The sequence below is a fragment of the Falco peregrinus genome, chromosome 11 (genome assembly GCF_023634155.1).
Source record: "Falco peregrinus isolate bFalPer1 chromosome 11, bFalPer1.pri, whole genome shotgun sequence".
NCBI lineage: Eukaryota > Metazoa > Chordata > Aves > Falconiformes > Falconidae > Falco > Falco peregrinus.
Genome location: NC_073731.1, coordinates 4,077,501 through 4,093,195, shown reverse-complemented (window position 1 = coordinate 4,093,195; position 15,695 = coordinate 4,077,501). Strand labels below are relative to the sequence as shown.

At 48.9% G+C, this 15,695-nt stretch overlaps 1 protein-coding gene across 1 annotated transcript in view; it reads left to right on the top strand.

Annotated features, from left to right (window-relative positions):
• BCL11A (BCL11 transcription factor A) overlaps window positions 1-15,695 on the top strand; it is a 69,464-nt gene that overhangs the window by 49,984 nt on the left and 3,785 nt on the right. Inside the window, 2 exon segments of the mRNA XM_013300139.3 lie at window positions 13,898-15,192; window positions 15,194-15,695. The exon segment at window positions 15,194-15,695 is cut by the window's right edge and continues 3,785 nt beyond it. Of these exon segments, the coding sequence (XP_013155593.1) occupies window positions 13,898-15,192; window positions 15,194-15,695 (1,797 nt within the window).

The following is a 15,695-nucleotide window of genomic DNA, read 5'->3' as shown; positions in this document are numbered from 1 at the left end:
TATCGCTGTCTGTTACTGGTATCTAAGTGCTAGCAGTTACAACATCTAATTGCATTTTCCTGTAGGAAAATGCTTATCTTGCTAAAAGATGGGATTCTCTGCAATCTGTTTTGTACGCTTAAAAATGACTCTTGTTTCCATTTTCTTCTCTACCATCAGTGCTATCTTAATCCATCCTCTGAGAGTAGTCCTCTGGTCTTATCCTCCGCCAGTCCGAGGCCCTGAGCGGGCAAAAGTCTCCACACCAGGTCTTCCCAAATGAGGGCCATCCTCACCTGCCAGTGGCTCTGCCCCCGTCTGCATGGGGGAAGGGTGACCTGCCAGATGTGCTGGAGCCATTCTCATCTCCTGTTGCATCCCACAGCCCCCAGTGGGGCTCTCCTTGGAAGGGTCTTGGTCTGGTGCTCCTAACCTGGCCACAGTCTGTGCATTGCTACCCTGTCTGGCTACCAAATTGATGCTTTTTTGGATGCTGGAGGAGAATTTTTCTCTCCTTTCTAAATCTCTTAATAACTGAAGATTGGGGTGTAAAAGCACTAACTGCACTCAGTTCACTGTGGTTTGTTTTTTTTTTTTCCAGTCATAGCTTGGCTTTTTTCCCCCTATAGGCACAGGAACCATTTATAGCTGAGGTGGGCCGAGTTTGCAACTTATTAATCTCTCCCTTGCATGTGGGTTGAAAAGAGACACCATGCCTTTATCAAAAGCCAGGCTAGCACAAAAGCCTATGCAAAATCATCATCAAATCCTATTAGAGGTGGAAAATATCTCTTAGATCATCTCATTCATTTCCCTGCCAATGCTAGACTGTTCCTGAGAGTTAATTTTCTAGTGTCTGCCGCCAACTCCCTGTGTGACTGCAGGTCTGTCATCTTGCCTTTGGGTTGTCACTGTAACTTCCACTCATTTCCTTGCATTTCCAAACAAGCCTCTTTTTTTTTGATGCTCGCCGGTGTCAGTATTTGCCCTGTATTACATATTATCAGTGGTTTCTGCTCGGAGAGCATCACCAGACCTTGCTCGCAGCTGGGAAAGGCATCCCCGTGGGATGTACGTGCTGGGTGCCCATGGGAGCTTGGGCAGTGCTGTCCCCTGGCCAGGGACTCTGTTCCCTGCAGCCACTGCTGCCTGCCATAGGTATTGGGGAAACGAGCATCTCAAAGGGACGTTTCTGTCCCACCATCACGGCTGTGGGTTCAGTGTGAGCAGGTCGTCCGCCGCAAAGCACTTCTCCCAAGCTCTGCTGGCGCTGCTGTCGATAAACTCTCCGGAGTCCTGGGCTGGCTGTGACATCCATTCGGCAGGGGAAAAAAATAATACTACTACTAATTCAAAGCTGGAGCTATTTATAGCATTAAGCAAATGCAGATTTCATGAGGGATCATTTCAGAGGAGGAAATGGCGTGTAGGAGTGGAGTAACCTTACTTGTAGCTTCCCACCGGCGCTGGTGGTGGTGATTGAATTCCCTGACACGGTAAGGGTCTGGGCAGCCGTGCCAGCACCAGGAAGGTCAGTCCGGCAACTGTCACCCAGAAAGCATCAAAAGCATGAGCTGTCGATAGCGACCCGCATTTGCAGAAAATCTGAGGGCTTTCTAATTAACTGAGGATCTCTAAATTAGAGTGAAGCCGCTCGACAAGCCCCCTCATACGCCTTAAGTGTCAGGGCTCGGCTGATCGCTGCATCTAACAAGCGGCTGATTTTTAACAGTAGCTCTGAGACTCAATCAGCTCCTAATGGCTCCGTTTCAAAACGTTTCAGTGCTTTTTTCATCTCTTACTCTGGAATTTATGCTCTTTGTTCCCTGCTCAAATATTCTGGTGCTTTTCCTTAATTTCAGGCTTCTGCTTTGCGACGGCTCCTCTGCCCTAACTAGGCAGCTCATCGCTTGCCTTTCCCCACATGCAATCCTCTCCCGCGGCCGCTCGCTCTGCTTTCTAATCAGTAAGTTTCAGAAATTCCCCCTTTCTCTCCCCCTGACATATAGGCAGTGCTGCGGGGTCCGGAATTTCATAATTAGAAGGAAACCCACGTTTAAACAGGCCCCTGTGTAACAGCAGCTGAAAAGTGGTTCTATTTCAGCTTTAAAACCTCCTCCCTTTAAGACAGCGAATGCAGTTTGTGAATGCACCTGATCTTGACCTCCCTCCTGCTGCTTTTATGCAGTGCTGCAGATTTGAGCGCTGGTGCTCCTGATTTACACCATTGCAGATGAGACCAAACCCTCATTTCGGCTGCATTCACAGCGGAGTAAGAATATGCACATTTCAACTGAGGGCTTTGAGGTGCTGGGAAAATGATGGGGGGGGGGGGTGGGTGGATCTTTCCCAACGTGTAACTCCTGTCGCCGGTAATGAGACCCATGCGAGGCATCCCTGGGAAGGCTGTAGGATAAAATCCCATGTAAGCAGTGATTAGGAACAGATAAATTCCACTCAGGAAGGTAAAGAGTTAATCATCAACTCTTTAAGACTTCTCCGTGTGTGTTTATGTTCAGTGGCTTATCCATATCTTGGCAATTATTCACATGAAATAGAATATAAATCCCGCTACCTAATTTTTCTTCGAAAAATTTCACAAGGTAATCAAAACCCAAAGTGCATATTCTATTCCGGTGGTTTTATCAGTAAATCAAATTTTTATCATTTATCAGCAAAAGTTAGATTTAAGCATCCTCACTGTAATGTTTGAAAGATGAACATTTGTTTCAGCGGGTACTGTGCCAATCAATAATCTTCCAGCTTGACTCAGCTATCAATTATTGCTGCAATTATTTGTCTAGTTGGATATTTAAAATGTCATCAGAAAGAGATGATTACATATTCCAGAAAGCAAGGCACTGTATAATCAGATGAACTGAATCCAGTTAAATGTAGTGTGGTACTAACCTGTCCTTCAAAGCTGAATTCTGCAGCGGCGACTGAAACAACAGCTTTCTGCATTATTGTAAGGAAACAGATCTTAACCTTGGAACAGTGCGTGTTATTGGGGTCGGGTAATACTCGGCGAGAGGAGACCTTGCAAGCCTGGAAATTGAATCAACCTTACTGACAAAAAGGAGGGAGTTGGTGGTTTGGTTTTTTTTTTTTTTTTGGTTTCTTTTGGGTGGTTTTTTTTTGGAGGGGTGGGGGGGATGACTGGTTTTGTTGGATTTCATCTGCAAATCTATAAATAAGAAAATCACTCTTTTATCTGCCTTCCTGGGAATTTAAACTCCTGAGCTCGAAGCGCCAAATTTTTGTATGCCCTTTTTGCATTCCTTGACTTGATGTATGTATGGTAAATACTCTCGGTGCCCCGAGAACGCAATAAAGCTGTAGCAATTCTTGCAAGTCTTCCATCCTCCAAACTCCAGATATTCGGAGTATTATATCATTTTCAACTTCAAGGATATCTCAGCGATGGAGAGGAGACAGGATAAAACTGGAGGAGACTGGACAACTTTACGACACCTTTTGGTCCTATTTGCAAAGCAGGGAGGGGAAAATACATATATTATCGATTCTACTAATACTCGCTTGCGCAAGTTATGAAACTAAACGTCGTAGGATCTGGTTCAGCACTTGCTGTGCTTGCAACTCTGTGGTGACATTGAACTTGTTCAGGGACAGAATAAACCTTTGCCTTCCTGGCAGATGATTTGCAGATGGAGGTGTCGCTTGGGGGGACCTGCAGTTCCCCTGACCCACTTTGTCAGGATGGTTTGCTGCTAGCTAAATATCATTAATTTGAAAGCAAGAGGAAAGCAAGCCAAAGGGGAAGGCTGGGAAGGAGGAGAGACTGAAGAGGATCAATTTTGGGAAGGAAAAGGTGGAATAAGGCTCTTGAGGAAAGCGTCCCCAAGCCCATCACTTGGCTGAGGACTGGGGCTTTTTGGCTCCACTAAAACCATGCCCAGCATGTGTGGGAGCAGGGATGCTGTAGGATGGAGAAGGGACCTTGGCAGTGCCTGGCTGGTGAAAGGGGCCAACGGGGACTTGCAGGGACCACCACATCTCTGCAAGACGATGCTTTAAGTGTATGTGCTTTACGGAGCCAGGCACGTCAAACAGAGATGCTAATATTTGAAATGCAGCAAAAATAAAGCAAACCCACAGGTGATAAGGAGACTTGACTGCCTGGCCATGCCCTGGCAGCTATGTGCTTGGTGGTGAGCCGCAGTGGGAAGGTGCTGGCCCCCATTTCTCCCTGGAAGAGGGCTCCCAGCGATTTCAAAACACCAGCGTGCCTCAGTCTCTCCAGGAGTGCCTTGTGCGGTAGAGCTGCTGTGTCCTCCAGCGAGGTCCCACAGTGCTAATCGGGTCACCAAGCATTAGCTGGTGAGCCCTTCTCAGGAAAGCAGCAGCCTGGCGTTGGGTCTGAGATTCTCTCTGTATGTAAGAGATCTGCTTGTGTACAGTGCATTGCAGAGCAGCATCCATGATGCACACTCGCCCATGCTGGGTACCGGCTGCAAGGCCGAAGCTGCGATATAAACTGGGATAAGCACCCCATCGGCAGCCTCTGCCAGGGCTTGGGGGTTTCATGCTGCGTGTCGCCCCACGCTGGCAGGGGTGACCTGAGATGTCATGCTAGGGCATCTCCTTTCTCTCCTTTGCAAGAAACCTTTTGAAGCGTACTCTGTCTTTTCTTCAGATGCCACCAGCAAGGAAGAAAAACTGTAGAAAAGGAAATAATTAATCACATAGGCGTATGAGAACGAATAAAATGTTTTGGAAGCTCTCCGTAGCTGTGTAATTGCAACACTGCATTTTAGAAGTGAATTGTTGACTTGATTGTCCCCAGCAGCCACTGGGTAAACACATAATGACAGACCATTAGGGCAAGGTGTCAGTTTGCTGGATTGTCAGGTTGGGCTTTGGAAAGGGCTTTGATGCTCTTTACGGGGCGGTGCTTAGATGAGGCTTGGTCCTTGCTGGGTCAGAGCCCAGGTGGACCTTCCAGCAGGGGACATACCTGGTGCCAGGCAGGTCCAGAGGAGCTGATTTAGCAGGTGTCATCCCAGCAATGCCACTCATGTTTGAGTCCCTTGAGTTACAAACCCTGGGCCTGCAGCCAGGAGAGGCAGTCCAGGAGAGGTGGGTGGGGAAGCCTGTGTGCCTGGGACGTGGTTACTTTGCTAATGGTATTTTTGGAGAAATGAGATGGTATCAGCGAAGAGTTCCTCCTGTGGGGCTGACAACACCATGTAGTTTGCCCTTTAGGTCCCACCACTGGTGTTTGAAGCTAGTGGAGCTGCTACCCATGTGATGCTGCAGTCTGCATCGCCTCTATTTCTCCATCCCTTTCTCCATCCCTGTAGTGTTAGTGTGTAGGGTGCATACATGTGCGTGATCAGGTCTTCTTTGCTTGAGGGCTTTCTTTTTAAAACTTCATTCAAAGCCAGATTTCAAGCACAGCATTATTTTCTGATGGCAGGTTTCTTCTGTTCCTTGCTAATTAAGACGCAACAGATTTCCACCCCCCTTAAGTTTTCAAAAAGCACAAAATCAGTCGTAGCCTGATACCTTACTTGCCAAGTTGGAGCTCGAAGAAGGTTTTCCTGGTGGCCAAATCATAATTGCCTTGAAAATGGTGACAGACATTGTGGTCAGGCCGGTATGCCTGGCAGTGCTGGCATGCTCCGATGGGACCCCAGCACCCCACGCCTCCCATCCATTTTATTGCTTGTTGTTAATGAAATATTCTTCTGTGGGGAAAATCTAGGTGTTACGGGTTTGGTTCTGCCTAGAAGAATAAGCAAATACAGAAAATACGTTGAGGCTGCAACCTATGGTCTTCCATGAAGCATGCACTTCTGCAAGGGCCAGATACTGCTCAGGGTTCTGAGGAGCCTGGCCGCCGGGCTGTGGATGGAGCTCCTCCTGCTCTCGCCTGTGTCCCCCGCAAGGATGCTGCACCTTTGCTCTTCTGCAGGGAGAAACTGGCCTCCCTCTTTCCATCGCATCCCACTCACTCCTTCCTCGGGCCCAAAAAACTGTTCTGTGGAAACCTGAGCAGTGCTGCAAAACCCAATGAAAACTTGGCTTTGGGAGAAAAAGGTGAATTCCTGAAGTTCCTAACACCAGTCTAAATATTTGAATGGCAAGGTAATGCCAGCTGTAGCTTTATTTTTATTGTTGCTTTTGCTTGGGTTTCTGTTTGAAGTTTGGATCGTGGTGTTAGCATTTTGGCCCCGTTCTTCTTTAAAATAAGGGCTTTTAAGAGGGGGTGTAATGAAAAAATAGCATTATTGATACTCGGTTTAGGAAACTTTCTGCCACTTTTATTAAAATTATTTCAGGGAGTTTGACTTTGAGGGAAAAATAATTATTTTCAGGTCTATCAGTAAGTCTTTTATCAAGAAGCCATAGATAAGGAAAGGCTGGTAAAGATGGCAGATGGGGGTGTGAAGGTCCCACAAAGCAAAACATCTTCTAGATTTTTGGCATTTTCACAACTAAGCTGGTCCCAGGACCCACCATCAGGCCTATTCATAAACAATGTGGACTTGATCTGCAGACCTTTATTTTTCAAATGCACAACAGCAGTGGTGCTTCTCATTTCACAAGCAATGCTGTGTCGTTTCCTAAAGAGTTTTGGGGACGTTGTCCTTTTAGTGTTTCTGAATCCAGTTCATCCAATCATAAAGAGAAAAGATTAGAGAGAAAGTACCCTGTTGTACATAAATGCAGCTACTGCTGTTATTTATTATTATTGTAATTATTATGACAACAACAGCGACAATGCTGATGCTAACAGTGCTAACAGCTACTTATAGTTGGTTAATGATGGACCAGGTTAATAACGTGCCTTATGCAATCTGGAGAATCAGGAGGAAGAATTAGTGCAAGAAGGAAAGAGTATGTTTGGACAGTTACAGTTCCGCATCTAAACTGATGCTGCTGACTACCAGGAAAAGGTGAGTCACGACAAAGCAGCTATTTCTTACCAAGGGAGAAGTGGGCTGCTGCAGGCGTGGAGTGGACCCACTGATCTCCCGGCCCTGCGATGCTTCCCGTGTCCCAACTGTTTCACTTCTCTAGTTTTCAGTTGAAAGGAATTTCAACAGTACGGATTTCTGAGGGAGTAAGAGAGAGAGAGAGAGGGGGAAAAAAGAGTTATTTGACAAGCCAGATGGAGAAGAACTGAATCAAGTACAAGTGGTAACAATTAATTCAATTTTTTTTCTTCCCCCCTTTAAATACCATAACAACTCCAAATTTATCAGTCCAAAAATCAAGCAGTCAGTTGACATTAGAGCTGAATAAAGAAGTTCCTGGGTTTGGCTCAGGGTGTTCCTCTGATAATTGGTGGCAAGCAGAGGAGTAGCACCGCGGGTTGCAGGTGTTCAGGCCACTTTTAACTTGTTCTCTGCAGTTTGATAGCAAAAGGTGTGTACGTGCCCTGTAGGTGCAGTAGCCCAGTAAAGACACCTTGGCTTTTGGGGTGTTTTGGGGAAGGTGCAGGAGAACACAGGAGCTAAGCCACCAGGGCTGGTGATGCTGGCTTGTGGCGAGATGCTGCTGGGAACAAGGGCTGGACCATCCAGGCAGTGAGGGCCAGATCCTGGTCTGCTCGGAGATCTCTGCCGCAGGGCTTTCTCCAGGGGCGTAAATGTGCAGCTGTGAATGTAATCCTTGAGAACACCGTTGGCTTACGCCGCCGTTCAGTTTGTGAAAACACCAGGAAAAGTGGGGTGTCTCTAATACGGCGTGTTTGTGTGCAGCCACTGCCATGCCCTGTAGTATAATACATGTTACACGAATATCTTGCTCCTTAATGTGGTGGTCCTTCCCCGACACCGTCCTGTGCTACTGCGGGGCTGCCTGTTTCGGGTAGGGACACCGAGAGGATGCTGCATGTGGTGTTTCAGCACTTCTGTAAAGTGCCGGTGTGTCCGGTGAGCAGCTTTCCTGGATCCAGCCCTGACTTTTGAGAAACGAAGCAAGCTCTTCCAAAGCACATTGGCACACTCGTGCAGATTATTCCATTACTCACTTGGCAATGCCTGAACTTGCATGCCTCGCTCCAGAATTATTTTTTTTTCCCTCCCAGCAGTGGCATCTAGCTGACAGCTTCTCCTCCCAGCTGGTCTTCTCCCCAGCATCTTGTCTGGCTTTGCTGCTGGTGGCTGTGGACGTGGCTGTGGGTCTTGCTCAGAGCCAGCTATATTCTGCCTTTCAGTGCACTGGGTGTTATCTGTGAGCGCAGTACAGAAGAGCCAGCTTTTTTTTTTTTTTTTAAAAAATATGAAAAAAGCCCCTTAATGCTGAAAGCAGCCATCTCTTCATATTTTACTGAGTAATTGTGCCAACTGCCCTTAAAGGCACTCAAATGCCAATATCCATCCCACTCATTTGCTAACATTTTTCGGATCAGAAGCTAAATCTGTCACTCCTGTGTCACTGGTTAAATCACTTCTTTTGGGGGCATGGCAGGCAAGAGCTGTTCTGCTGCTTTTTTTTTTAAGGCAGGAGCCAGTAACTTGAGAAACACTAAACATTTGTGCTGTAGTGAAATGCTGTGCCCTGTCGCTAGTCCTTTGCTGGCCAAGGTGTAGAAAAGGAGTAAATACGTGACGGTAGGTGAGACTTCGCTGGGTGAGACCCGTCAGGTTTCATACTGGCCCCACGTTTGTATTTGGTACGTGGTATCCCCATGTCATTTTCCTAAAGGGGTAATTTCCCAAATATGAAGAAAATGAGCAGTATAATTGACTGGGAGGAAAAACGTACACGCGAAAATGTGAATGGCAATTGGAAGCTATTTGTAAAGAGTTGATGAGCTGTCCAGGAAGGAGAGGGCAACTTTGGCCCAAATCCAAAACCCGCTTCACCCGCTTCAGTGGTGAGATGAGAACAGCAATTAGATATTAAAAAAATCAATATGTGACAATTAAAAAAATGGAAAATAGATAGCAATTAATCACAGTGAGGAACCATGGTGGGTAGAGAACCGGTCAGGGGAGCTGAAGGTGCCGAGGAAGACTCATGTGTGACACTGATGGGGAGAAGAGGAGAGTTTCTCAGGGAGAGTCCTTCCTGGGGAAAAGAGACACTCTGGTAGTGATGGATGGAAGGAGTGAGGTAGAAATTTTTAATAAATATTTCTGCTGTAGGCCTGGAAAGCATCAGTGTTATGTTTCTGTATCATAGGTGGGTGATGTTTTTTCTAGCTCATTAGTAGCCAGGGAGGATTTTGTAGAAGGTCCAATGGAGATAAAATGTTTTTTAAATGAAAAGGTCCTGACAGCTTGCACCCAAGAATCCCTGAAGAGTTGACACATGATGCTGGTTTTTAATGAAGCTTACGGACTGGGGAAATGCCGTCAGGAGCTGGTCAGGGTAACTGTGGGAGAGTTGGCAACACTTTGCCTATCTCTTCTGGGCAAAATAATGAAAAGCCAATATAAGATTCAATTGATAAAGAATTAAAGGACAGAAATATAATTCATGCCACTCAACTTAAATTTATGGAATATAGATTTTTGTCAAATAAACCTGATTTCATTCTTCCAGATGACAACTTTGGTTGATAAATGTAGATGGAATAGACTCAGCAAGGCGCTGCGTGCGGCACTGTGTGGCGTTGCGTATAAGAACAGCGAGCACCGGGCGGTACCACTAGCACGGGCAATTCAGAGCCTGCTGACGGGTTTGGGAACGTGGGGGCTTAGCTGGAGAAGTGTTGGTGGATGGGAGAGGTCAGCGGGGGCTGCTGGGAGCCGCAGCGGTGGGTTGCACTTTGTTGGTGATTTAGAAATGAATACGCAGTTGCGGTTGATCAGTGTTGTGGATAAAGCAAAGGTGGGTGGACGGCTGAAGAGCAACAGGGCTGGATTTACGGGGTGTCTGGACAGATCGTCAAGCAGGGTGTGTTGAGAGCACGGTTGGCTGCAGCCTGCCGCGGTCCTTGGCTAGAAGAGCGGAATCGGGGCCGTGCTTACAGAGCCGGGGTGGGGTACCCAGAAGGCAGCAGCTCTGTGGGAGGCTTAGAGGGAAACCAACTCTTTCCCAGCCTGATGCCGGGGTGAGAAGGGCTAGGCTGGTCCTTGAGTAGTGGGAGAGGTTGGAGGGGTGACTTCAGGATGGAAAAATAACTACATTTTGAAGTGTGCCTTGATTTCTGGGTGCGCAAGTACACTTGGGTGGGTGTGTGCGAGGCACATTGCGTACCAAAGGGCTTTCCAGTGTATCAACCAGAAAAAAACCCCAAACCCTCAAGAGAAAAAGAGAACACGTAGAGATTAGAACCAGAGAAATTCAGGTGGACCCCAGTTACCTGTCTGTGATTGTGGCTACTTGGGGGAACTGTCTGCGGTGGCAAGCAGTGGGTGCTCTCTTGTGTCTTCTGCGCTGGTTTGAATGGTTTGCACTGGGATTTCATGCTTTGCCCTAAAGACAGTTTGCAGGGCTGGAGGATATTGTGTTTTACCCAAAGACATTGTGTTGGTCATGGTGTGGGACAAGTGAGCGACACATACTGCAGGAAGGGTCAGAGAGCGAGAGCTGATGCTCCCGTTCTGCCTTAAATTCCTCAGTGTGAAGCAGCTTGGGATGTGAGCTCCAGCCCCGCTGTCAGTGCCTGAGGAGGGCTGGTTCAACGGTGACCCGCCTCGCATCTCGATCTAGGGGATTCCTGTTAGCCTCCTGGAAATCGGCCCGAAGGCCCGATGGCATTGCAATGCTGCTTTGGATAACGCATCCCATCACATTGCCCCGGTGGACGATGAGGCGTGAAGAGCCCTGTGGGACCTTCTTCAGCTCCGTCCTTGACCAGCACCAGCTACTGCACCTCCCTGCTGTGCTTTCCTTGCTTGCCCGTGGTCTTGCCCAGATGCTTTAGCTGGGAAGGCCATGTGGACGCAGAGGGTGGCCCATAGCTAGGAGACATCAGCGGATCAACAGCCTTCGGCTCCTACTGTCCTGGCTGGCTTTTGGGGGACCCAAACACGATGGTGGCGATGGTGGTGGGACAGGAGGAAGGAAAGGCGAGTACCCTTCCAAAAAGCAGGGGTTGCTGTAGCGGGCTAAAGACCTGTCTCGCTGTTGGCCGGCAACACGTGGGTTAGTGCCGTAATTCTTGCAGTTTGGCAAGGCTGCATCAGACTGGAACGTATCTCTAGGTGGTGATATGGTCAGTCAATAGCCTTCATAATTAATCAAGCACTAATAGACAAATTAGAAATCGCTTCTCTTCAAAGCAGGGGGTGGAGGCAAATGGCTGGTGGATTTTAACTGTTTCGCTGCTTTATTTTATTGCCTGGTTTTACATTGCTCCCTTGGAAATGGTGGGTTGTTTAGGGAAGTTTTGTACATAAACATGATTTTAAATTTAAATTATTATCTTGATTACCAAACGTGGATGGTGAATTGAAAACTTGTTTTTCAGGCAAGCAAATGAAGAATAATATTACATTTTACACTCCACTAAATCAATGTAGCCCTAATTTTGCCATGCAGGAAATCAATTCCGGTCTTTATAACAGTCGAAGATGTTATGAACAAAGTAATTTCGCAAATTATGGCAAGTAACACGTTTATTGATGACTGTAGTTTAGGAATTTAGAATTTGTGAGAGCTGTAATATAATAAGGCTGTACTGGCAGGAGCTGAGTGAAATACAGATTATACGGTGAAACTGTAATGCATCATTTGCTATTAGTGGACTGGTAATAATTACCAGTTTCAAAGCAGCTTTTTCCATGTAATCTTTAGTCTCAGTTGTAACAGCCCTTCTCATTGACATTATGATTACACGAGCTGCCCTTATGATCTAGAATATCTAGTTGATGGGAATACTAAAATGTGGTAGCGAACACTCGATGTTGTATCCTCATTATAAGATAAAATGCTATTTTCTCTGACCTGATCTATAAGGTAGAGAGGCGAGGTAGCGTTACATTGTTAGCTCCTACCGTGGTGTTAAAAACTTGCACTTCATTACGGTGAAGCAAGATGAAATTTTCCCATTTAAGATTTTTTTCCAAGCTCATAAATGAGCATAGGAATGTGCAAGTCCAATTGAATTTCCCTCTAATTTCAGCAGATTTAAGTGTTTATCTGCGCTCGCATGCCTGGCACATCCTAAACACTGCAGCGCATTTTATTCCGATGCCGGCTTCAGGATGAAATGTTAAATATTATTCCAAGGGCTTTTAAAGTGATTAAAGTGTTAAATGCCTGCTGTAGATGATAGAGTCTTGTTTTACTTGCCCGATTCAGCTTCTCGGGCCAAATGTAGAATAACCACAGAGCCGGGAGGCAGGGAGGAGAGCTGCGGCGGGGCACTACAGCCAGCGCTTCGGGCTGCCTGCCTGCCTCTGGTATCCCCGCATCATCCTTCGGCTCGCCCGAGAAGGAAAACGCCTGTGCGAAGCTTTTCCTCCCCTCCTCCCAGTGAGATGGGAAACAAGACGGGTACAGATGAAGCGACGTTTTCTTTCCAAATCTGCCTCATTTGTTTTTTCTTTCCCTTTTCTTCATATTAGGCAAATAGGGGAAACCTAATGGGGGCAACTCGCAGTGCAGCACGGAAAGATGTTTACCCAGGAGTGGTGCCTATGGAGCAGATACCTTGTAATGTAAATGTTGGGTCAGGGCAGGAGTGCGTGGCGCAGGCAGGTATCACCCCAGGCACTGATGCCCTTGGAGGGCTCCTGGTTTATTCCTCAGCAAACCTCAAGATCATGTTTATTTTTTTAAATATCACTAAACAGAAACTCTGTGAGAACTGCTGGGCAGGGCTGGAAATGAATTTTTATTCTCCTTGTAGCTTAGGTTTCAGTTTATCAGCATTTAGCAAAAAACATCCATATGGGGGTGGAAGAGAATTATTCTCAAAATTGCAGTGATGGATAAAAGCGCACTCACCTTTGCCATATCTCACGCCACTCTTTTCTCGTGGGCGGCCCTCAAAAAGTTATCCATCCCCCTTGCTTTGCCATATATTAGAAGGGGCTGCTTTCGGCTGTCATTATTAGCTGGCTTTTTGTTTAGTTATTTATTAGTTGGTTGCTCTTTTATAATGTCCGTGTTATCTCCAAAAATAAATTATCACGAAATAGAGTTAGCTTGCTACTTGCCAAAGTGGCATTTACCGTCCTCAGCTTCTTTTCAGTGCAAGAGAAATAATGTGGCTCCGGCAGGGCGCTCGGCCAGGCCTCCTGGCCACCTTCCAGCTCTTTTTCTGGCGGAGCTGCTGCTCTCCCTGCCTTCCCCTCTCCCTGTCCCATGTGCCGTTTCATTTAATCTTTTTTTTCTCTTTCTCCTTTTCTTTTTTTTTCTCTCCTTTTTTTTTCTTTCTTTTGCCCCAGAGCCAAATCTCAGCTAAGGAGCAGGAGATAACTGCCTGATTTTGTGCACGTTGTTAGTCTTTCAAAATAAGGAGTAGGCTAATAATCTGGTGATGAGCTTGCTAGCAGTTGTGATGCTTTGGGTTGCTCCTTTGATCCGATGTACCTGCTTTCCTGGAGTGCTTTTCAGAAGGGGATGTATTTATTTTGCATTTATCTATCTATCTATGTATCTACTCCCCAGTCCAAATATTAGCAGCCTCTTGCAGCAAAAAGTCTGTGGAGTTGTAGCTGGCATCGACTGACTTTAACATCTCTCTATTTTTTTTATTTATTTTTTTTTAGCATCTTTTTTGCTGCGGTTACCTGCCAGGGTTCGCTTTTGAACCCAGGGCTGGGGACGGTGGGAGGAGGCGGGCGTGCTTCGGGTGGGTTTGGAGCTCCCCGTCGCGCCCCTCGCCTCCTCCCGTCCCCTGTCCCCTGCCTGCAGCCGAGCTGGGCCGTCCCTTCCCCAGCTCCCAGCTGAGCCTCCTGGAGGAGCGGAGCTTGGGCGGGGAGGCGAGCTCTCGCCTGCCGGCGGCCGGCCGGAGATTGACGCTGCTTGTTGTGTTATTTTGCAGGTAAAGATGAGCCCAGCAGCTACACGTGTACGACTTGTAAACAGCCTTTCAACAGCGCCTGGTTCCTCTTGCAGCACGCACAGAACACGCACGGCTTACGGATCTACTTAGAAAGCGAGCACGGCAGCCCCCTGACGCCACGGGTTGGTATCCCAACAGGACTAGGTGCAGAGTGCCCTTCCCAGCCACCTCTCCACGGGATTCACATTGCAGACAATAACCCTTTTAACCTGCTCAGAATACCCGGCTCGGTCTCGAGGGAGGCGTCGGGGCTGGGAGAAGGGCGTTTCCCACCCACGCCGCCCCTCTTTAGCCCTCCCCCGAGGCACCATTTGGATCCGCATCGCATTGAGCGCCTGGGTGCGGAAGAAATGGCTCTGGCCACCCATCACCCTAGTGCCTTTGACAGGGTGCTGCGACTGAACCCCATGGCGATGGAGCCCCCCGCTATGGATTTCTCCCGGAGGCTGCGGGAGCTGGCCGGCAACACCTCCAGCCCACCCTTGTCCCCGAGCCGGCCCAGCCCTATGCAAAGGTTGCTGCAGCCCTTCCAGCCCGGCAGCAAGCCCCCGTTCCTGGCCACACCGCCCCTTCCTCCTCTGCAGTCCGCTCCTCCTCCCTCCCAGCCGCCCATGAAGTCCAAGTCCTGCGAGTTCTGCGGGAAGACCTTCAAGTTTCAGAGCAACTTGGTGGTCCACCGCCGGAGCCACACCGGGGAGAAGCCCTACAAGTGCAACCTCTGTGACCACGCCTGCACGCAGGCCAGCAAGCTGAAGCGCCACATGAAGACCCACATGCACAAGTCCTCCCCCATGACGGTGAAGTCGGATGACGGGCTCTCCACCGCCAGCTCCCCTGAGCCAGGCACCAGCGACCTGGTGGGCAGCGCCAGCAGCGCTCTCAAGTCCGTGGTGGCCAAGTTCAAGAGCGAGAATGACCCCAACATGATCCCCGAGAATGGGGATGAGGAAGAGGAGGAAGAGGAGGAGGAGGAGGAGGAGGAGGAGGAAGAAGAGGAGGAGGACTTGAACGAGAGTGACCGGCCGGACTACGGCTTCGGGATGAGCCTGGAGGCGGCCCGCCACCACGAGAACAACTCGCGGGCTGGCGAGGAGAGCCGGTCGATGCCGGACGTCATGCAGGGCATGGTCTTGAGCTCCATGCAGCACTTCAGCGAGGCCTTCCACCAGGTCCTGGGGGAGAAACACAAGCGGGGCCACCTCCCCGAGCCCGAGGTGCACAGGGACACTTGCGACGAAGACTCGGTGGCCGGCGAGTCTGACCGCATTGACGAGGGGGGCTGTCAACGGCCGGGGCTGCTCCCCGGGGGAGTCCGCCTCGGGAGGCCTGTCCAAAAAGCTGCTGCTGGGTAGCCCCAGCTCCCTGAGCCCCTTCTCCAAACGCATCAAGCTGGAGAAGGAGTTCGACCTGCCGGCCGCCGCCATGCCCAACACCGAGAACGTTTACTCCCAGTGGCTGGCGGGCTACGCCGCCTCCCGGCAGCTGAAGGACCCCTTCCTCAGCTTCGGCGACTCCCGACAATCGCCCTTCGCCTCCTCCTCCGAGCACTCCTCGGAGAATGGCAGCCTGCGCTTCTCCACGCCGCCGGGCGAGCTGGACGGAGGGATCTCAGGCCGCAGCGGCACGGGAAGCGGAGGGAGCACGCCCCATATTAGTGGCCCGGGCCCTGGCAGGCCCAGCTCAAAAGAGGGCAGACGCAGCGACACTTGTGAGTACTGTGGGAAGGTCTTCAAGAACTGTAGTAATCTCACCGTCCACAGACGGAGCCACACGGGCG